Genomic DNA, 24,436 nt, shown 5'->3' with positions numbered 1-24,436 from the left:
CTATGAGCCTTATATATACCCCTTAAGGTTAGAGTTTCCAACACTTTTTTCACTGTCTTCCTCCAAAGAGCCTATAGAGAGTGAACCCTGGTTTTTCTCTAAGAGAAAAAAGTTCACTCTTTTCTTATGCTTAGCGCCTTGTCTAGATCAGGTGGAAAACTAGCGGTTAAATGAGATACATAAAGACTTTTGTGGTTTCAGAGTCATCTACAGCAAGTTCTACAACTTGGAATTGATCTGGTAACATCCAAATCCATGTATGATTACTATCAAAATCCATATAATTATTCTATATGGTTTTGTATTGCCATTTTTTCCATTAGAATAGTTTCTAGAGAAGCCTAGGTTAGATTACATGTTTCCTATTTGATCTAGGGTAAGGAAACGGGGAAATTCAAAGTTCCCATCAACTAGTATTGAAGCCTTAAAAGAGGTTTCTGTTTGTTAGATCTACTCTAAGGTGTGTTATCTCTGTTTTGCAAAGTATTTTGTTTCATCCCATAACTCCAAGGATGAATACTTGTGCGTTTTTATTTTAATATGATGGCTTTAATTGTGAGTGTTGTTGTTGTTGGATTGTTTGTTTTTTAGATTGGGTTGTAAGCTTTGTGTTTAGGAGCATAAGATTTTTTATGTATTGTAAAAATCATGTTTTTATTCATTAGATTGGTTGCAAACTCCTTCAATGGGAACTTTTATTGTCAAATATGCAATTTTTATCAATCTCGTGATCTATGCAAGGCAAGAAAGTATTCCAGAACATCATTCATAGCCATCATGACTCCCACTCCGACCAATGTGAGTTTTTGGTGGAGAATATGACTGGAATCTATAGAAGATTTAGCCTCGAGTGCATGTGAAGAAAATGCAGCACTTGAGCACTCAAATTAGCACTCAAGTGGTTTTGGCAAGGCTAGAGACGACAGTAAGAAAGGGGTAGCAGCATAAAAATGGCAATTTTCAGATTTTGTAATAAATTTGGGATTTTGGTTAACTAACTCTATTTTTAGTTGTATGGTTATTTTGGTAATTTGGATTTTTATCCAAATTTAGTTACCAAATATGCAACAAGATCCCTAAGGCCATGAAAATTATTTATTTAATTTTTTTATGTTTTTTATGTTAGGAACCTTGTATTACTCAATTCTCATGCCCTAAATCTCATAGAGTGCATGCATTTATCCCTAGGGATATTTAGATCTAACACAATGAAAAATAATAGCTTCAAAACCATTTTTGAATATAGATCTAAAGAAAAAGTGTTCATACCTGTGATCTAGATGTTCCCATATCAAAATCTATCCAATAAAGAAGAAGTCTGAAGAGTATAAAGGTCTTGTACAACCAAGATCTTTCACCCGATGACTTGAACCACGATCTTAGCTCTCCAAAGGGTAGGCAATGAAAGGGAAGAAGCTTTGGCTCTCTTTCTCTCTGGACGTTGAAGATAACTCTCACCAAAAGGTTATTAAGAAACTCTAACCTATAAAGAAGTGTTTATAGGGTTGTCAATTAAGCTTAAGTGACTTCAACTCATCAAGGCTTTAGCCACTTAATCTAACCCAAAATGGTTCTTAATTGTTTAATTAATCACATAGCATCTAATTAATCAACCAGCCCAAACCAGAGACCTTGTTCACTATCCCTTGTGCAACTTTATGTAATTACCAAAATGCTCTTATGCATAAGAATGAACCTATAGTCAATCCAACCCTCATTAACTGTGTCATCACGATATATGAGGTTAGAGTGAGAACCACTAGGACCCGTAGGAGTACTAGTTTCCTCAAAATCTAATTCTGAAGTTTATTCAACATTCCACTAAAAAAAAATCAATTACACTCTAATAACTATATTAATAACAATGAGATAAAGTTTGAGTCCGTGAACTACTATTCACTGCATGTAAATTCTCCATGAATTGGTGTTCATAATCTAATAAGGCAATGTTATCACCTATCAAGATCACTTCTCAAATTTTTGAGTTACATATCTCACTGATTATGTGATCAACTAATACACTCTAACTCCTAGGAGCATATATCAAATTCCACTAAAGGAATTACTATGACCATAGATTTCATGATCACATGTCCTTTGGATCACCCAAGAGGACACATCATCTCAATCCCATGAAATATCATGGTACCTCTATTAAGAATACCTATTGTTACCAACCTCCATCAATAGTGACACAATCCATAAGGATATATGGGGACACACTGTCTCAATCCCATGAAATATCATAGTGCTTCTATCGACAATACCTATTGTCATCAGTCTTCATCAATAGTGACCCAATCCATAGAGATATATAACCACTTTAGGATCTCACCCATAAATCAAAGTCTCCTATTGATTTCAGTACAAGCTCAATATCCTCACAAGGTTGAGAGTTCATGCAATATAGTAGTTTGGTAAATCATAACATTTAATAACATTACATTATGATTCACTGTAGTTCATATTGAATGTGCATCACATACACTAGTGCACTCACCATGGAAAACCCATTCCAACAACCAAGATAAGTAATTCTTCCAATTAGGAAGTGGTGCACTACTATAATATCTACTAGATTACACAAATCTATAAACTAATTGTGGACAGCTTATCCACTTACAAAGAACCCATGACTTGAATCTTCTATGCAACTTCTAATGCACCTAAGTCATTTACAATGTAAAAGTCATATACAATGTAAGAGACATAAGTTGAATACTCAAATCAATGTCAATACACTAAAGGGATAGCAAGGGAACAATTAAGTCTAACTTTGTTACATCATGTCTTACTTTGTGAGGCTCAATCCCAACATTTTATGCTATCTATGGTTTATGTCATGTGAATATTTTTTTATTCTTACATAAAGTGGATTTTCATGTGATTTTTCCTAATTCAAATAACTTATTAAATTAGAACGTGCTAGCTATTAGGAAATCTTTTATTTTAGGAAAAAGACAAGTTGGAAAGAAATATAGAACTTTCTTCCTTTTGAAAAACCAATTCTTAGAGATTTTATTCTTGAAATAAGTTTTTTAGATTTGAGATCCCTAATAATTTTTTTTTAATGAATAAGTTTTTTATTTTTCTAAGTCTTTGTAAAATAAGTTTTTTTCTATGTTGCACAAGATTATAATTTATCGAAATAAGTTATTTTTGCCAAAATCTATGATAAATAATTCATGATTAAGAAAACTTTCCAAGATATTTGTTTAAATAATTTTTTTAAAAGGTAATTTTGGATTTTTCTTAAGAAAAATAATTTTCATGAGAAGTTTTTTCATTATTATTTTTCCAAAACTAGTTGTTAAAAGCCATATTGATATTCCTTTTTAGACCATCCACTTGGTTTTGGATAGATGAAATAATAAGCAATTTAGATGCAAATCTTTGGCAAAAGGCTATGGAGACAAAGTTAGAATCCATGTATTCTAACTAAGTCTAGGAGCTTGTAGAAGTAAATCAAGGGATAAAACCCATAGGGTGCAAGTGGGTCTACAGGAAGAAGAGAGGAGTAGATGGAAAGGTTGAGACTTTTAAGGTTAGGCTTATAGCGAAGGATTGTAGTTAAAAACCTAGTTTTGATTATGAGAAAACCTTTTTGCCGATAGCCATGCTCAAATCCATCATGATACTCTTATCCATTGTACCTCATCTCAACAATGAGATATGGATGTCAAGACTACATTCTTAAATGACAATCTTGCGAGAACATCTATATGTTGCAACCAAATAGTTTCATAGCGAAGAGCCAAGAGCATATGGTTGCATAAATCCATTTATGGAGTAAAACAAACATCTTGCTTATGGAACAAATGTTTCGATTAAACAATCAAGTCTTTAACTTTGATTAAAATGAAGATGGACTTTGTGTGTACAAGAAGGTGCAGGGAAGCATGGTGATCTTTTTGATCTTATATGTTGATGGCATTCTACTCATTAGTAATGATGTAGGATTATTGTCATCATTCAAGATTTGGTTATCTACCCAATTCCACATGAAGGGTTTGGGAGAAGCACAATATATTCTTGGAATTAAAGTCCTTAGAGACCATAACAATAGGAAAATAGTGTTGTCTAAAGCCACCTACATTGATAGACTCTTGGTCAAGTATGTGATGCAAGATTCTAAGAAGTGTTTGTTACCCTTCATGCATGGAATTCCTTTTTTCAAGGATTAGTGTCCTAAGACGCATGAGGAGAAAGAGCACATGCAATTGGTAATACCATATGCCTTTGTAGTGGGAAGTCTTATGTATGCAATGTTATGTATTAAGTCAGATATTTGCTTTGTAGTAGGTAAGGTGAGTAGATATCAGTCAAATCCAAGCTTAAAACATTAGACAAATGTCAAGCATATACTCAAGTATCTTAGGAGAATGAAGGATTATATGTTTGTGTCCTAGAGTGACAAGTTAGTACTTAAAAGGTACACAAGTTCAGACTTGCAATCTAATAAGGATTTTCTTTGATCTACCTCTGGTTTTGTTTTTAATTTTTGTTATGTAGCTATTAGTTGGAGAAGTGTGATGCAATCTTACATAGTTGACTCCACTATGAAAGCCAAGTACGTTGTAGCTTCAAGCAACAAAGAAAGTCATTTGGCTTAAGAAGTTCCTCATGGGACTTAGGATTATGCCTTTGGTTGTGCAATCCATGATACTATTTTGTGATAACAATGGGATTGTAGTATAATCTAAAGAACTAAGAAACCATTTTAAGGTAAACACATTGAGAGAAAGTACCACTTAATTCATAAGATAGTTCAAAAGGGTGATACAATGGCTAAAAAGATACCTTTTATGGATAACTTGGTGAATCCCTTCATCAAGACATTGATTGATAGAGTTTTTTTTTGTCATAAGGATAACATAGGTGTTAGATTTGTAGTTAGTATGCTTTAACAGCATAATACTTTGAGGGCTAGTAGGAGATTATTAAGATAAAGCCCTTGAAAGCGTGACATAATGTAATAAACTTTTGAATTTTATTATTTATTGATAAATTTCCAATTCACTTTTATTTATTCTGATTTTATGCATTATATCGTGTAAGCATTCTAGCCTAGACCTTTTGCATTGTACATAACTTAGGTGCATTAGGAGTTGCATGGAAGATCTAAGTCATGAGTTCATTGAAAATATATGACTTGTTCATAACCAGTTCATGGGTCTAGGCAATCTATTAGAGGTTATAATGCATTATCCCTTAATTGGAGGGATGACTGGAATTGGCCATCAAAATGAGTTTCATGTGTTGAGTACATTAGTATGTATGGTTACACATTAGACAAGACCTACAATGAGTCATGACATAAAGTTATTAAGTTGTCATGACTTTACCAAGCTACTTCATTATGTTGTCTTTCAACCTTAAAAAAATACTAAACTTGTGCTAAAGTTACTAGTGGTATTAACCATAGGTGATATCATAAGTTGATCATATATTATTCCTTATGGATCAAGTCATTATTGATGGAAAATGATAGCAGTCAATATTCTGAATAGAAGTATCATGATATCTCATGAGATTGAGATTAAGTGTCCTCTTGGGTGATCCTAAGGAGGTGTGTGTTCATATAAACTATGGTCATAGTAGTTCCTTAAGTGGAACTTGACATAAGCTCTTGGAGAACCAAGATATGTTAGTTGACCACACAATAGAAGGATCTGCAACTCAAAGATAGTAAAGGTAGTTTTAAAAGGCTGATAGCTTTCACCTTGTTAGACTACAGATACCAATTCATGGAGAAACTAAATGCAATGGATAGCAAGTCACGAACTTGAGCACTTAGTATCTCATTGTTATTTATATAAGGTACTAAAATGTAGTTGATCTTTGTAGTGGAATGTTAAATCAACTTCAAAATTGGGTTCTAAGGGAGCCAATACTATCCTATGGGTTTTAGTGGTCCCTGTTTGAGCTCATATACCTTGTTAACATGACCAATGAGAGTTGGATTGACTCTTAGTTCACTTTTATGCATAAGGACATTTTAGTAATTATACAAGGTTGCATAGGGGTATCTAAACCAAGTCTTTAGATTGGGGCAAATTGATTAATTAGATGACTTAATGATGTTAATTAGTTAATTATTACCCATTTGGGTTAGATTAAGTGACCTAATTCCTTAATGGGCTCAAGTCACTTACACCCAATTAGGGAACCTATAAATACCCCCTTAGGGGTTAAGGTTTTCAAGTTAGTCATTTTCCACCATCCAAACATAAGAGAGCCACAACCTCCTCATTTCCAAATACCCACATTTGGAGTGTCAAGATCAAGTTAAAGCCATTAAGCAAGAGCTCTTGGTTGTTTAAGTCCTCTAAAGACTAGTTTCATTTTCATTGTGCAAATTTGATTTAGGAACATTTAAGTCAAGGTAAAGTTTTCTCTTTTGATATCTAAATTAAAGTTTTTAAATGCATGTTTCTACTATGCATAGGATTTAGAGAAAGCCTAGGAAAGTTTTTCATGCTTCTAACCTATTATGGGTATAAGGAACGAAGAAATACGAGATTCCCTACAAGATGGACAAATGTAGAGATCCTTGGGGGTGTAGTGCATGATCGAGTCGAATATGGTGATAACAGCGAGTTGCATTGTAGCACGGTAGAGGGTTATGGTGGTGGAGATGGCAAGTGAGTGTAATGGGTTAGCAATGGGGAAGGGAAAGGAAAAAAGAAACAAAAAAAAAAAAGAAATTGAAGAAAATAAAGGAGAAGAAAAAAATGGAGGAATAAATGGGGTCGCTTTGGGTGGGTAAGGAGATAAGAAGAAAGGAAAGGAAAGGAAAGAAAAAGAAAAAGAAAAGAAAAGAAAAAAAGGAAAATAAGGCAATTGTGAGTGCTTTGAAATGGGCCTTTAGCGTTTGAAAAAAGTAAAAAATGAAATAGATGGTCAAAGATAAAATTATGGTCCAGAGGTGATTTTCTTAATAGGTATGAATATGGGTTTGAAAATCTAAGTAGGATGAGTATAAATATCACTAATAAAGTGGACTTAAAATCAAACATAAAAATGAACATGAAATGTTAAGTGAAAAGATGATTAGGCTAATTTTGGGGTTTACACATATACAAAGATCCTTGGGTAAACGAGATCTACAACACCTACAACATCTTTTTCAATTAGAATTGATTTGGGAACATCTAAATCACAAGTATGAACCTACACTCTCTAGTTTTACATTTAATATGATTTTTTTTATGACACATTTTCCATACATTAGATTTAAAGAAACCTATGATAGCATGCACCCTACGTGATCTAGGGCCAATGAATGGAGTAATCCAAGGTTCCAAACAATTTGTCACACTAGTGAGAGTATATTTTACAATCATAATTTCACATCTATGACTCCTTTTTTATGATAAATATTTTACAGTTATCTTATATATATATAACATTTCAAATATAGATGATTGATAAGCAAGTTTATTATTTAAGATTAATAAAAATAAATATTAATTAAAATTAATAAGGAAAAATATATAAATTCGATGATGTAGAATAAATTTTATTAAATAACCTTAATACTTAAAAGTAAAAATTAAATAATAAGTTTTATATTTTAAAAATAATTTAACTTAAAATGAACTTATTTCATAACGATAGGAGTAACAAAAAATTACATTTTTTTAAAAAGTGATTTGAAATCTTGAAAACCTTCTATATATTGTATATGTCGTTGAATAAGATAACCTCTCTAACCCTGAGAGGTAGCTCAGTTGGTCAGGCCTTGGGTTTGCTCCCCAATGGTCACCAGTTCGAGTCCCCTCAGGGCCACTGGAGGTTTACCCGGTCGTTAACTTCAGGGCCCCGTGGGATTAGTCGAGGTGCGCGTAAGCTGGCCCGGACATCCACGGTTATCAAAAAAAAAAAAAAAAAAAAAAAAAGATAACCTCTCTTTTTGGAAGATATCTTCTCCCACATTTTATCCAAGTCAGCATATAAAGAAAGGGAATTTAGAATGACGTGGCTTGAATAATATTATTGATTTATTGTCATCTTTTTTTTCTTCTTTTTTCTTTTTTTTCTTTTTTCTTTTTTTCATTTACTATCAAATTTAAGAACAAAAATTTCAAAATTTTGGACAAAATCAAATCATTAAAACATATTGTCCTTGATCTTTGACCCATAGCTGGAATGGAGCCAAATTTACACTCAAACCCACATCCCACTTCTTAAATATGGCTGTGGTCGGTCTATCCGCCATCACCTTCCACCGCTGACCTCTCACCTCTCTCTTTACATTATTCACCTCGCTCAATCTGTCCAATTCTAGGGTTTCATAACTTGATTCCTAGGGTTAGGGTTTTATCAAACCCCCTCAATTCTCAAAACCCCCATTGTCCGCAATTAAAATCCTGCCTCAGCCCAAGTGTTGATTGTATCGAATTACACACCCAATTTGCTCAATTTCACAACCCACGAATCAAAATCACGGCTTTTGCTTTCTTTTTTCTTCAATTCGATCAATGTGAGCTAGGTTTTCAATCGATCCAATCCAGATTCATGGCTCCTTCTGCGTATGATGAAGCTTGAGAAACCTCGGTTCTCTGTGTGATTCAGGAGTGGTGCATTCATCATGGCGGCTCCGAGAAACTTGGGGAACGATGGTGGGAGGTTGAGGGACGAGGAGAACGCGAATGAGGATGATTCTCCGACCACCAAGAAGCCGGCTGGTGTGAAAATTGACGGGAGATTCCCGCTGACAAGGTGGGAGTTCACGGTGGCTCTGGGAGTGTTTGTGTTCTTCTCCATCGGTTTGTTTTGTATTTACTTGACAATGCCGGCCGCGGAGTATGGACGGATTAGGCTGCCTCGGACAATTTCGGATCTCCGCATGCTCAAGTACGTTGTTTGTGATTTCAGTTTTGTGGAATTCAAACTTGTTGATGTTTGGATTTGAGAAAATTATGTTTTAGACCATGGATTTTTTGTAGTTTTTAAGTGGAAAGTTGGATTGAATTTGGATAAGTGTTTGAGATGTGGTTTTGGATTAGCATTGGAAAAATACTATTCTCTCGGGTACTTGGAGAACAAAATTGTTGATTTGAGGAACTTGTTGTTTAATGCAAAACAGATGATGGACTAAGCTTTTGCTTTCAGTTTGAAGCAGAAGCAAAAGGAAAAAAAAAAGGTCGAGAAGGGTGACATAGAGTTAAATGATCTTAGGTGTTGCAATTCAGTGTTGTGGTGGAAAGTTTTATTTGGCTTTTTAGTAGAGCTCTATTGCATATTGGAAGAACTTAATTTTTAAAAAAATTTGAGTCAAATATTGCAATAAAAAAAAGGGGCAGGGGGGGGGGGGGGGGGGGGGGGGGGGGGTGGGGGGGGGTTGAGAAGTAAAAGAAAAAGGCAGTAGAGTGACATAAAGGCTAAAGGTCTCATGGGTTTAGCAATTTAGATTGTAGTGGAAAGTTGTATAAGGTGCTTTGGCTAGAGGTTTATTGCATTTTGGAAGAACTGTAGGCTCTAATATGTGGGGCACTTGGTATGGGTATAATAGCTGTTGGATTTCAAAACCAAATGTGGCTTCATTTTATTGGGCATAGATCAGAACCAATGTAATGGTGTGGCCAGTTATTTGGTGAATGTTATGGAATACGTAAAGTAATATAGTCATATTTGTTTTGCCCTTGAGGCCTGGCTCAAGTGGTAAGGGGTTGGGTGGGATTCAATTGGGGCCAACAAAAGAAAGGTTATTTGTAGGGAAAAATTCATTTATGGAAAACTAAGTAACTAGACATGTCTGTGTTGGATAGATGTTGGATTTCAATAGCATTGGATGGAACCAAATATGGGCTTTATATGTGTTGTATATATCCTGAATTTGAAAATAATTTTGAAATTTTGGATACTTTATGTGGGATTTGCTTAGAACACAGCCTATTAAGTCTGTGATATTAGGATTGAAAATAACTTATTTTCTTCACATAAACAAAAATAGTATGCTTCAAGAATAGTAAAAGTGTGGACCATTTTCTAGGAATGTACAAGGGATTCTCATATAATCATAAGACTGGTGTCTATTCCATTATGGAAAGAACTAGGAAAATGGACTCTTTTGCTACTTGAAGGTTGAAAATCTTGAAGTTTGCAACAATGAGAACCAAAAGAGTCTTTGCAAAATTGAATTGAAATCGCCAAATTCTGTTTTCAAGATGTAAATTATCATAAATTAATACATATTTTGGCTAAATTAATTACTAAAATTTATTTGTCATTATTGTTGTTGTTGGGTATCATGTCAGCCATTACTATTGTAATATCCCAATTATATCAATGTCCTACCTTTTAAAGATTTTCTATGTCGATATGTCTATATCATTGTTGTGTCCCTATGCCTTATCTATGTCTATGCTATGCGGATGAAAATGATCTTTTTTATTCAAATTTAGCATGGTCAATTTTGATATGGTATTATAAGTTGGTTCAACAACTGTTATTGTGTTATCTATGTTTCATAGTACTAGAAGAAACATTGTCAATTTTATGGGGAAGATACTAAGGTCTTGTTTGGCAATTGTTTTTAAAAACAGTTTTTTGTTTTTTAGAACAAAAAAACTGAAAAACACATTTGACAATCAGAAATTGTTTTCTGTTTTTTTGTTTTTTATTATCAGAAAACAAGATGTTTTTAGAGAACTTCTTTTATTTGTTTTCAGTTGTTTTTTGAGAGCTATTTTAAAGAATAATTATACAAACATATATAATGATTAAAAATAAAGCTATGGACATAAAAATTATTTTTAAAACATATTTAAAAATATTAAAAATAGGTTAAAAACAATTTTAGATTCTCAAACAAACTTTTGTTCTACAAAACATCAGAAAACAGTTTTCTAAAATTGTTCTTAAAAACTATTTTTGCAGAATTGTTTTCAAAAATAGTTACCAAACAAGGCCTAAAGCTTTTGTTGATCTATTTTTTTGTCCAAGAGATTGAAGATCAACTTGGTGCATGTCGTTACCTGCTTGAGATATCATTTTGTTCTGGTACTCAATGTTTTAGAGTTGCATGGCTCAAATTAGTATGTTGAACTTGTGCATGTGGTGTAGAATTCTTGGGGAGACACGTCCAAAAAAATTGCAATGGAAACAATAGAAGAGAGAAATGCCATTTTCTTAACTCCTAAATTTAAAGTCCAAAACTAACGACCTAGATAAAGTTTTTCCTTTGATAGAGGATCTAACCCTAAAAGACTTTTAAACTTACTGAAGTCAAACTTTTAAGTTGAAATGTTTTAATTTTATAGTAACTTCAAATCAGACCTAATACTTTGGTGCACTTTCGGCCAATTACAAAATTGCTAAATATTCTTAAATCATAGCCACTGTTGCTAAAATTAATTTAGCCTAACCACAGATGCATTTTGATCTACTATTAGAACAATCATATGATTTAATGTTGCTTGGTCACAATTAGATATCTTGCCATTGTCAACAAATATAATGTCATAGTTTTGAGCCACACAATTGTTCTTCTGGCATTCTTTAAAATGTTTTGTACTGTCCTAAATCAACAAAGTGAATCAGATGCTCAGAGTGTATCTATTTATTTTAAATTTGTACAACATAGGTCTGTGTTTGGGACTTTTTTTGGGTTGACCCCTGATGTTTTCTTTTGCCAACCAAGCATAGAGAATTTGGTGGTTCGGAATGCGTATTCTTCAAAACTTGTGTCTACAGTCTACTGTAGGGTTTTTTATACTCTGTATGTAGTCAAACCCAAGCTCATTGACTGCTTTCTCTTTAGTACACTGGTTTAATGCTTTTGTGTTTTAATTGCAAAATGTTTTTGCTGAATTCTATTGTTTTAAATTTTCTTCAGAGATCAACTTGCAACATATGCAAATGATTACCCAGCTCAATTTATCATGGGTTACTGCTCAACTTACATCTTCATGCAGACATTTATGATTCCGGGCACCATTTTTATGTCATTGCTCGCTGGAGCTCTTTTTGGTGTTGTCAGGGGCCTTTTCTTGGTTGTCTTCAATGCCACAGCTGGTGCATCATCCTGCTATTTTCTCTCAAAGTTAATTGGAAGGCCTTTAGTTAACTGGCTGTGGCCTGAAAAGTTGAGATTGTTTCAGGCAGAGGTATGTGTGTGTGTGTGTGTGTGTGTGTGTGTGTGTGTTTGTATATATGTATATTTTTTTATACTTTCTCAAATCAGAAATATTGTCATATTGAAACTTTCTATCAATTTAACTCTTTCATGATTTCTAACTTTTTTAGCACTATTTTAACCTGACAATTTGTGGATTCAGATTTCAAAACGCAGGGAGAAGCTACTAAATTACATGCTCTTTTTGCGGATAACTCCAACCTTGCCCAACCTTTTTATCAATTTGGCCTCTCCAATTGTGGATATACCATTTCATGTTTTCTTTCTAGCTACATTGGTCGGTCTTATTCCAGCATCTTACATCACAGTCAGAGTACGTTTATTTACTCATTCCTTATTTCTAATCTGAGTTTGCTTTTGTTTTATTTCTGTTTTCACAAGGAACTCCTGCATCTTACTTTCATAATGATTGATCTTTGTTTGGTTTCATTTTGGTTGTTCCTTGAAATTGGCCTTGTTGCACTTGCATTATCACAGGCATGATCAAACTTTGGGATATAAGCCTGTTATAAGAATTCTATTAAACAATAGCTGCCACATTTATAGTGTTAAAGCAGTATACACTACATCAATTTGGGGCTTATGAAGAGGCTTTGTAACTCTTTACTTGATCTACTAGGTTTATATGCCCCCTTATTGTCTGGGACCTTGCCTTGGTGGAGGCTCCATTCTGCATATCTCTGTTTGGATAACCTATGGAAATTTAGGTAAATCAAGATGGATTAGTAGCAGTGGGAGGAAGTTCATTGTTCCTTTCCTTCCTAGATGAGTTGGCTAGATATGGGATGATTGCTTCATTCTCCATGTTGATTTGGTATTGGATGGAAATCTTATTTACAATTTTAAGTAAAAAAGAATTCTGCATAAGTAGTGTTTCATTTTGCAAGTCTAGACTCTGGAGAAAAAAGAGATTGAAAATCTTGTTAGTCATTGTTGAATTGGTTTTTAAATTTGAGCAGATGAACTTTATACTTTTGAAGTCCTCTATCAAAAAAAAAGAAAAGAAAAGAAAAGAAAAAGACTTTATACTTTTGAAGTCCTTGTGCTATACGAAAGACTCCTTGTAGTGTTGAACTGTTATCTTCTTAGCACATTTTCATCTGGTTGAAGAGAAGATTTCAAAGCTTGTGCATCTCTATTTCATGCAGCTATGCAGTTTGTGTGGGGAACTGAAAATTTATGAATGGGCTGTTTGGGAAAAGAAGATTCTTGAATATATTTTTTTTTTGTTCTTTCTTTCCTCCTCTTTAGTTGCCTGCTACCATGATTCCCTCCCCCTCTCCATCCTCTTGTTCCCTTCTTTTCTGAATTTTTCCCATTGATGAAGACAAAATTTAGTTTTTTGTGGGCTCAAGTTCAATTCTAGTTAGTTTGGATGTCAAGTCATGCCATTGTAAGATTGTCGTTTGGTGATAAATCTATATCAGAAAAAGTCAGAATTGAGGTTCTTGAGCGAGAGTGTGATTTGATCATTATGGGCTTTCAGATGTGGACTCTGACTCTACTTCATGCCTTGTGTGAGAAGAAGTGACATGGATCTAATCCACAGTCTTTTGTCATTAGATCTTCACATAAAACTCTCTATTGAAATCAACTGAACTAAAAGAAAATGAAAAATGAGTTATTTCCTTCATAATTTAGATGATCCATGTACTAGTGCAATCAAAACCTTTCTTTAGGAAACAATAATTTTATTCGAAGCAGAGGAAGATAAGTAGAAAGGTCAATGACTTGCCTAGAGGATCTGTACCATTTATTCCTGATTCAGAAATAGCATGAGCTCAAAGTTGGTATTCTGTCCAAAAGGTGATGTATCAAATACAGAATAAATAACCAAAATTTGTCTTATGAAAAAATTGCTGAGAATTTTTCTAGCAGAAAAAAGATTTTCCTATATTAGATACAATCACACCAATGAAGTGCAGGAGGATGTTAGAAACCTAAACCTCCATCCATTGCCATTAGCATATGAAAAAGGGATATTAAAGACCGCAATAAATCCCTGTGGTAAAATGACAAAACATGCATAGATGCAGTTCTTTAATCCTACTAGTCAAACCGCATAAAGGTGGAAGGATATAAAAAGCATCAAATCATTTGGGTCTTAGCATCAGTGTTGGGTTGTAGAATAGGGAAACTACCCACTTCTTATTTGGGTCTTCCTTTGGGAGCCTCTTTTAAATCTTCCAGGGTATGGGATGCAGTAGAAGAGAGATTCATAAAAAGATTAGCAATTTGGAAGAGACAATACCTTTCTAAGGATGGGAGACTTACTTTGATCAAAAGCACTTTATTAAGTCTTCCAAATTATTTCATGCTATTATTCGTCATCCCAAGAAAGGTTAGTTCAAGACTCGAAATGATCTAACGAGATTTTTTATGGGGAGGTGGGGCGCTAGAGAAAAACATCATTTGGTGAATTGGAATCTAATTCATTTAGGTAAGGAGAGGGGCCTCATAATTCATAATCATAAACAAAGCTTGGCTTGGGAAGTGGTGTTGGAAATTTGCTACAAAAAGGGAGTCCCTTTGGAAATAAACCATTACAAGGAAGTTTAGAGAAGAGGAGGGAGAGTGGTGCTCAAGGGGAGTGACAGAAGGTTATGGAATGGAGGTGTGGAAAGCCATCGGAAATTAATGGGAGGGTATAAAAAGTAGATCTTGCTTTTTATTTGGGAATGGGGGAAGGTTTAAGTTTTGGAAAGACTTGTAGTACGAAGACCAAACTTTAGAAGAAGCTTTCCTGAACTTATTTTCTTTGGCAGCCAACAAAGATGGATGTGTGGTAAAGGCTTGGGAAGAGGTTGGGGAAGGGGGTAGTTGGATCCCTCGTTTTTTCAAGACAATTTAATGATTGGGAGTTAGGTAAAGCAAGAACGGCATATTTTATGTTAGATCTCTTTATTGTTCCTTTTCTAGGGGACCTAGAGTTTCGATTCCGTTTAGTATAGTATGGAGGACATGGGCTCCAGTTAAGGTCAATTTTTTTTGCCTGAAAAGCATCTTGGGGCAAACTTCTTACTCTTGACCAACTCAAAAGGAGGGGTTGGAACATCCCAAATAGGTGTCATTTGAGAAAAAGAGAAGAGAAAACTACATTTCGCTTGTTTCTGTTTTGCTCCAAAGCAAGAATGTTGCAGAATTCAGTTTACTCCCTTTTTGGAGTGCAATGGGTTTTGCATTCCTCAATTAAAAGGAATCTATTGTATTGACATGGCTCTTATGTGGGTAAAAAACGGAAGTATGCAGGCTTGATCCCTTATACTTGTCGTGGACTATTTGGAAGGAAAGGAATAGAAAGGCTTTTAATGACGTTGAGCAGTCTGATCAAGCAATTAAATTTGTTTTTATGTATACTTTTGTGAACTGTGTTAGGATGTATTCAGAGGACCATATTTTGTCCATGTTGGGTTTTGTAAATTGGTTGAATTTCAAGTAAGGAGAAGATTTTTTTAGCTCCTTACTACTTTGCCTATTTTGGGCTTGGATTGTATACTTGCTTTGCCTTCTTTTAGGCGTGTTTAATACATGCCCTCTTTTTGCCTATAAAAAACGGATATCAAATCATTTGTTTATTGCGATCCAAAGAAATGCTATTTTGGGCAGTAAAACCATTCTCTCAATCCCTGTTTGTAAAATGGCAAAATAGTATCAAGGAAATATTTTAATGCTTTTTTTAACTTGGAGTCCAACTCCATTGCCAACACCCATCCCAACAACAATAGGAGAGGATTAGTAGTAGATTGGTTTTCTGATAAAGAGCATGTCAGCTAATGATGCTGGTAACGAGAATAACAAGTGGTGAAGCTATTGGCCAAGGGCCCCGTTTATAAAAACCAGTATGGTGTATTCCATGTAGGTGATATCAAAGTTGTTAAAAAACAAGGAATAGAAGTGAATGTGCTCTTGCTTTTTCCTTTCATTCTTTTCATTTAATTAGAAACTAATAAACTGAAGTAGTAAACATCATGTATTGCATTCCTGTAATAACCTCAATACTCAAATTATAATAATACCCTCATCACTAATCTTTAATACTCTCCCTCAAGTTGGAGCATTGGAATTTTTAATGTCTAGCTTGAAATAGAAAGATAAAAACAGATTTTTGGAAATGAACCCAGTAAATATGTCTCCAAGCTATTCTTCTGATTTAACATAAGAGGTAATCATATCACCTCTCATCACTACTTCCCAAATGAAATGACAATCCACCTTAATATGTTTAGTGTGCTCATGTAACATAGTATTATTTGCACTGTATGTAGCACTTGATTGTCACAAAACATAATCATAGGCTTCTTAGATTGCCATAGAATAGGACTCCACAAAAGAACCTAGACTAACACCTTGCAGGTGAGAGTAGACACTACTCATGGTCGATAATTGTTTACTAAAGATGATATTATTCTTAACACTAGTATACTCTAGACCTATACCAAAGATAAACTTTCCTACTTTGAATTTTTCCCATTGCTTTCATTGCAGATCAATATCATTAGTGATAGGATCATATACATTGAGTTTCTCCCATATTTTTGTGGTTAGCCATAGTATTCGTTAGGAGAAATCCCATTTGTGTACAAGGTTAGGAGAAATCCCATTTGTGTACAAGATATTTTTTTTATTTTTTTTTTATAGGTAATTTTTTCTCCCCATTGGGACTTGAAGTTGGAACCTTCCACAATCCCTCCCTAATCCTTTGTCCCTTAAGCCAGGCCACGAGAACTTGTGTACGAGAAAAAATACTTTCAAAAGGCTCATATATCCTTGAAATGTTTTTATCTTGCATACGTTTTCCATAATGCCTCCCAAAATTGTTTGGCAGTGTCAAAGAACATGACAGTAGTAGTCATATTGGGTTCCATGCTATTCTATAACTAAGTTATGATTATTGAGTTTTCCCTATGTCATTGTTCATTGTCTTTTGAATCATCAAGAGAAGGATCATCAGACAAAAATTGTAACTTGCCCTTCCTAAGAATCTAAGATATACTTTTACAAAACTTAAAACCATAGCAGATAATTGGATTCATTCAATTTTATAATAGTAATTTGCATACCATTATGGTCTTGAGTTTGAATCTGAGAATGAGATTACCATCAGAATCCATTTAAACAAATTATGGTTTGGAGTTTTACTTGAACAACAAAATAAGCAAAAGGGCTGCGTCCAATTAAAATCAAGCTTGCAACTAGGAGCAAGAATTTGGACTTTGTTTTGATACCATGATAAAGATTAAGGATTAGGAGAGGATAATGCACTTTCTCTCTTCTTTCATTCATAAATTGAAACATTAAACATTCTATATTGCATCCCTTTAATAACCCTAATATTCAAATTACAATAATACTCTAACGACTAATCTTTAATAAAAAAAAATATATAGAACAATGTTGGAAATATCTTTGGAAGACTTCCAAGAGAAGGGGATAGATTGGTCTGAGTGCCCGAGCATTAATTTGTTAAGTTCCTCTTGGTTCTTACCATAGTTAGTTAAATTAAGTCTTTTGTTAAGTTACCATTTTAGTTAGTAAAACCCCAAAAGGGATAGTTGATATGTCATAAATATCAACAAAAATTTCCCTGAGGACTTCAAAGAAGGCCAAATATGATAATATTTTGTTATAAATGGTTTAGAAGTGCATCCAGAGAACTTAAGGCTTCACAGTCTAAAGTACAACTGAAAAGAAGAAATATTGAATGACAAGCTCTGCCCAAAGGAAGATGAGTGGTTTTGATGGAAACTGAGGAGCTGGAGGTTGCAGTTGGCTGCAAGTTTTTTCCCTCTGCAAATGTCAATTTACTCCATCTTTCATTTGGAATTCGAAACCAAAGAGTGATAAATATACAATTTAACTCATATCTTAAATGTCTTGCATGACTGAAGAAAACAGTTTGGAGCAGGTATTGGAATCACTTGATTTTAGTAGGGTGACAAACACAAATTTTCCATCAAATGCCTTGTCTATGAAGAAAAGTGTGATACTAGAATGAAGGTCAGCGTTGTGTTATGACTGGTATGAGAGCTGGTGCTAACACTTTACTAGAATTATTTTGAATGTGAGGATACATTTGATGTTGTATCTTCTGATTTGTATCTTTTGTGCTGAGGGACTTCTGGAGGGGCCTTCTAGTGAAAAAGATATACTCATCTTTCTATGATTATAAACCACTAGTCCAGATGGATTCATATAGCTGTTGTATTGGGATCAATAGATTCAGTGTGTCGTAAACAACTTGGAGTGGTATTGGCAGTGTGTTAGGAATTTTTTAATGGCAAAATGTTTCAATGATTCAATTATTGCACCTTCATTAATTAATCTAGAGCTGTACATGTAGATTTCAGGACAATGAGTCTTGTATGAAGGTTGTTGATATTTAGGCCTGGCTTGAATACTGTAATATTCAGTCCCTTATGTTCACTGAGGAGGAAATTTGGGTTGCTCCCTCTTTTTTAATGTGTATTCTTATTGATGCAGAGACAAAAGTAAGTTATAGGTTTGCTTGCAAAGTGAACATCCATAAGGTGATTTTTTAAGCACCAGTAATAATTTTATCACGAGCAAAACAGGGGACAAGACACACCTCATAAACCTCAACAGAGGAATGCCAGAGGGGGCAGATGTTGCTTTCGGTGCAGGAGCAAGGAAGGTCTGACCCTTGGCACCCTCAAAGACATGGAGCAATTAGGAATGGTCTTTCCATGCTTGCATCTGTATATTGTGTTTGTAAAAACACATATTATACAATTAAATTTTCTGGGATTGATTGAACAAAATGTATTTAGAATCCAAGTTATCGATGGGGAGAAGTAATTAGGTCAATTTTTTATTTTTATTTTAATTTACCCATCAATCAATAGTGAGGAGAAATTAATTTTTGTATGAAGAGTAACTAGTATAATTTTAAAATAAAACATGAAAGGTAGTTATTCCTAAATAGAACTTCTTTGTGATACATTTATAACCTTTAGATTAGATCATTAAAACCCACATAATGGAGCCTTTATGTACCAATTTCAGTATTAGAGTTTCACACTGTCATGTTATTCTTTTTGGAAAGTCTTGTCCCAAATAGTCATATAAAACAAGCTAACCAAGCATTGAATTGGGTGTTGGTGGGGTATGAGGCCCCAATGGATAGATCTCCATCAACATGGGAGTTTTCTGACAGAATGAGGGTCTGTCTGGCTGCTTGTATTCACCCTTGACTGAAGCTTCCACATGAGATTGGCTTTCCTATTTGAGTATACTGAAAGTTCCGCACTTTGTTTCCTAGTATTATTTTGTGTAGGACGTTGAAAAAATTTATGTTCTTTGCTTTTTTCTTCTGTGAACTAATCACTTTACTGTTGTTGCTTGAATCATCAGGCTGGGCTTGCTCTTGGGGATCTCAAGTCAGTGAAGGATCTATATGATTTTAAAACTTTGTCAGTGCTTTTCCTCATCGGATTTATTTCCATACTTCCTACACTTCTGAAGAGAAAGCGAACATATGAATGAATGTTGTGTTGGTGAGGCCCCCCTTATCTACTAATGAATGCAAACTTAACTTGTCAGATACTTGGATATCATGACTGTTTTTACCCATTTTAGGACCCCAAGCAGGAGTTGAGGTGCAGGACCCTGGTTGCAAATTGTATTCCTTTTTTTTTTTTCGTTCTTTCTTTTCTTTTTCTTTTTTTTCCATGTAATGCACCAGAGGGTAGGTCTTCAACTTTTTTTTCGTGATACACGGGTTGATTTACTCACCCCCTATAGAGAGCACAAAAGAAAAAGAGAGAAGAAAGGAAATGAAATCCGACTATTGCCTGTTTCTGTGTTGAAACTTAAAATCAAATGATACTGAATATGGATGTTGAGATAATTGGGAGTCAGAGTTGTATCATTTGGTGCAAGATTACCCTTTTTCTGCTGAGATGAATCTGAGCAGAATCAAAATTTGGTTTTAGTGGGCTATATCTGATAAATAGGTTTTTGTAAACTCCCTTGGATGAATTGTTGTTGGCCAGCCAAATCCACATCTTATTACTGTTATGTTTTGCACTCTTTACTGTCTTTTTTTAATGAGGTTCAGCCAATGCTAATGGATGATGAAAGACTGCCAATTGTAAATGCTATAATCTCCCCTGTGTCTTTGAGGGGACATGGGATTGCTCTGCATAATGCATCTCTCATTCGTCTTATTTCCCATACATCACTATGAACATCATGTGTTCAGCTTGATATGATGTTAACTTTTTTATGTTTGAATAGCTTCTACTATTTATGTTCATGAAATATGTGACACAATACCAAGTTATGAGCCTTTCTAAGTGCTCTGAAAAGTATATATATATTGCATAGGTATGGGATACACATCTATTTTTGGTTGTTGATAGAATGAGATTTTTTTGGTTGTTGAAGGAATGAGATAAGGACATTTATTTTATATCATATAGAATAAGTGATAGGATGATATATAATAATCCTAAATTAAGATATAGGATACACGTATTTCATCATTATAAATTTTTTTATTATTATTATTAAAAAATTAAGGTGTCGTTTGTATACATTTCTTTGTTTTCAATTTTTAAAGACGAAAAATGATAATAACTTTTATATAAAATGTAAGAACTTTTGGATGCTTACATTAACAAGATAATGGTTTTTAGAAATCATTTTTATGGACATAAATGTTGAAAAAAGTTTAATATTGACTATTTGATCTTTTCATGTCGGTTATTACATTAAGAAAAAACCAAACTATGAAAAAAAAAGGCATACCTGAAAATTATTCACAACTTTGGCATGTTGTTGGAGAAACGATTAGTATGACAAGCAGCTAAATAATGGCTTAATGATAGACCATAATAGTGAGCATTCTCTATGAAAGAGTTGCTAGTTTTAGTAGCTATATAAGTCGACAATTTAGTTAGTTGCTTGTTATTTTTGTGGTTAAGAACTCATCAAATTTTGAGTATGATAGATGGTTGTTATTGGTGCGATTTGGTAATACAAAAATTAATTAAACAAGGGTTGGAACTGAAAAACTTATGTTTGAGTAATGTTTGAGTAGGGTAACATGTGGAGGGTATAAATGGGTGTATTTTAAAGATCATAATATAGAGATTGAAATTCATAAACCAATTAAAATAAAAAGTGGGAATTAAGGCCTATTGAAACAAAAAAGTCTTGTAGGATATTATGAATGGGCAATAAAACACATCCACACAAGAGATAAATGATTTGTGGAAAACATTCACACTAGCTGTGGAGATAAGAAACCATAAGGTTAAGGACTTTTAATCTAACAATCTACTATGTGAGATCAAGATACACAAGTTACTTAGCCACTTATTTTATAGACTTATTCTCCAATACCTATATCGTGATCCATGTTTGCGATGTAACACCTCTAATACTCTAATGGATTCGTCTCAGCCTCTAAAATAATACAATTCTTTCCAACAACCCAAAAATCAAATCCATGAGACTTGAGAGTTTAGGAAAGGATAGGGCAAGTTAGGGTTTTCTCTTGTGGGGGCATCATCCCCTAAAACAAGTTTATGAAGGGTATGTATAGGTCTAAGAGCCTAAAGGTTCAAAAATGGAATTTTCTTTTTAAAAAGTCTCAACTTTCCAAAAATTAAATAAGACATTTTAACTCAATTTTTCAAAATAAATTTAATTCATACCCTTCCACAAACTAACTTGCCTCCAGCAAACCTTTTTAGACTTGTGACAATCCGATTGAATAAATATCAACCTTGAATCTTCAATAGAGACTAAGGTGGTATTTGTTTTTTGGCTGAATAGAAAAAGCCAAAATATTTGGCTTTTTCTATTCAGCTAAAAGTAACCTGTTGATACCATCCAACATAACTAAATTGAACTTATTGATAATAAAGTTCACTTTAGTTATATTGGATGATGTCAATAGGTTACTTTTAGCTGAATAGAAAAAGTCAAAATATTTGGCTTTTTCTATTCAGCCAAAAAACAAACACCACCTAAGTCATTATCCAAAAAGGTTTCTATGCTAGAATGAAAAAAAAAAAAAAAACAAAATTGTCAACAAATTGAATGGAAACATAATGCCCTAACAATATCCTTTTTTGGTAATTTTGGTGACAAAACATAATTATATAAACCCCCCCAAAACTCAAAGCACTCGTCTAAACCTAATCATCTTATCACATGCAAAGGATGATATGATGCATCTATAAACAATAAGATCTCAATACCTATAACTTGCACACACCAAAACATGAATACCAAGGGTGAAGTAGTGTGTAGGAAAATATATAAACAAGATAATGGGAAAAAGAAATAAAAAAAATCAATATTAAGATGCAACTCATGCATGCTAACACATGAAACAATTCATGTCATGTCTCCCCTTTTTTGTCACAAAATAGATCAAGAGAGGAAAAAAAATATAGCAAGATAGCACAATAAAATTGAGAAACATGATATCCATATATAATTGAAAGGTCTTAGATACAAGAGATAATGAAATGAGAAGAAAACATCCGGACCAAGTAAGCAAAATAATAAAGAGAAAAATAAGTTTACATGGATTTACTGTACACAAAATGGATAAGAAAAAATAATGATGAAGCTAAAAACATCAACATAGCACTTAATTTAACTAAATAAACTTGAAAAAATTAGAAAGAATAGTAATAAATCAAGTAAAAATAGCCTTGACAAAATATGTTTCAATCAAACAAGATTCATAAATCAAATCCAAATGAGAACTTTAATCATAATCTTTGTTAGGAAAGAAGCTAAATATAAATCAAAGTATAAGAGGGCCAAAATGAAGCTATTTTAAGGGAATTAACTTATTATTTACTTCTATATTGCAAATTTGAATTCTTAGAAGTTACTAAATTATGTCTTCATTTAATTAATTCACATTCAGTCAATTTGATCTAAGTTTGTTAAATTTTTGTTTAATACAAAATTTATTGACCTACATACAACACAACTTTAATCCCCCTCAATTTAGATCATCATTTTTTTTTCTTTTTCTTTCCTTTTTTTTTTTTTTTGTGAAAAGTAGAGGCATTGTATATATATATGTGTGTGTATGGTTCCAACTTTTTCAAATGAAGGTTTTTACTCTTGGTTTAAATATATTTAATTTAGATTTAACCAAGGTAGCCTTTTTCACTTAGGGAAATATTATATTAAACATAGTCAAACAAAATATATGTATTAAGCTTGACTAGGCATGATATTCGAGACTTCTAAAACTACTTTATTTGGTAAACTTAAGAAAATTCTCAATCAATCACTTGCCAAGGGTTATTCTAGATTTCCCACCATACAAGAATTTTTATTCACCTTGATTCTTTACCTTAATAGTGATTATAAGATCCTAGGCAAAAAGCCACAAAACTTGTAGATTTAGTACATTCATCTTAAACTTAAAACTTGAGGCATTGAAGTCTTTGGTAATAAAACAAGTAAATAGAGTATCCAAAATTACCCTAAGAAGAATTGGGTTAGGTCAAGGAGTTGAAAGAAAAAAGATGAGTAAAACAAGCATAAATCCTTAAACCTGCACCGAGTGACTTTTAAGCAAAAAGATAGGAGGACTCCCTCTATTAAAAACACTCCCCTTAAACAAGAGATCTACTCTCAAACTCACAAGAAAATACTTTAAAAAAATGAAAATCCTAAGAAAAGAAAGGACTTTTAAACAGAATAAAGCTTTCGGACGAAAGATAAAACAATAAAAGAGGATTCTAGGTTATAGAGCAATGACCTAAGTATAGGTAAGGGCTCCTAAAGTTTTCCTAGGATCCGGCTTCCTAAAAGAATATAAAGGAACATCTTTAGACATATTAAGCCTTTATTTTGGTGAGTAAGGGCCTCTTGTTTCTTTACCAAAATTTGTTTAACCTTAGGCGAAGAATGAAACGAGCTTTCCTAAGTCATAAGCTTAAGAGTTGTTTTTCTTCTCTCTTAGTGTGCAGAATTTTATTTTTTAGGAAATCAAATTTATTTATTAGCCTATTTAATTGAGACTCATGCCTCTCAAGGAGTCTACTTAGACATCTACTTTGAGTGTGTCCAAACTTCTTACAATAAGTGCATAGGAGAGAAGCGCTAGAACAGGCTAATGGTTAAGAATTTCCTCCTTACCCTTAACATTGATTATGTATGCACTAGTGGGAGTTCTAGTTTTGTTGATGTAGAATAGGTCTCTCTAGTCTTCATAAGACTTATATTTATCAAGAATATCATTCAATACTTTAATCTCAATTATCCACTAGTGAGAGTTCTAACTTTGTTGAT

The 24,436-nt window shown here is 33.5% G+C and overlaps 1 protein-coding gene across 2 annotated transcripts; it reads left to right on the top strand.

Annotated features, from left to right (window-relative positions):
• Positions 1–7,992: 7,992 nt before the first annotated feature.
• Positions 7,993–20,179, top strand: LOC100252172 (uncharacterized membrane protein At4g09580). 2 transcript variants are annotated; one of them, XM_019216791.2, is made up of 5 exons: positions 7,993–8,859; positions 11,843–12,113; positions 12,285–12,455; positions 19,514–19,656; positions 19,739–20,179. In XM_019216791.2, the coding sequence occupies exons 1-4, from the start codon at positions 8,594–8,596 to the stop codon at positions 19,643–19,645; spliced, it is 840 nt and encodes a 279-aa protein (XP_019072336.1). In that variant the 5' UTR covers positions 7,993–8,593; the 3' UTR covers positions 19,646–19,656; positions 19,739–20,179. The 2 variants fall into 2 exon arrangements, with proteins under 2 accessions (XP_019072336.1, XP_002271955.1); XM_002271919.4 differs by having other exon boundaries at positions 8,026–8,859; positions 19,514–20,179.
• The last annotated feature ends 4,257 nt before the right edge of the window (positions 20,180–24,436 follow it).

The sequence above is a fragment of the Vitis vinifera genome, chromosome 18 (genome assembly GCF_030704535.1).
Source record: "Vitis vinifera cultivar Pinot Noir 40024 chromosome 18, ASM3070453v1".
Taxonomy (NCBI): domain Eukaryota; kingdom Viridiplantae; phylum Streptophyta; class Magnoliopsida; order Vitales; family Vitaceae; genus Vitis; species Vitis vinifera.
The sequence above is the reverse complement of the archived record's forward strand: the minus strand, read 5'-3'. Positions and strand labels throughout refer to the sequence as shown.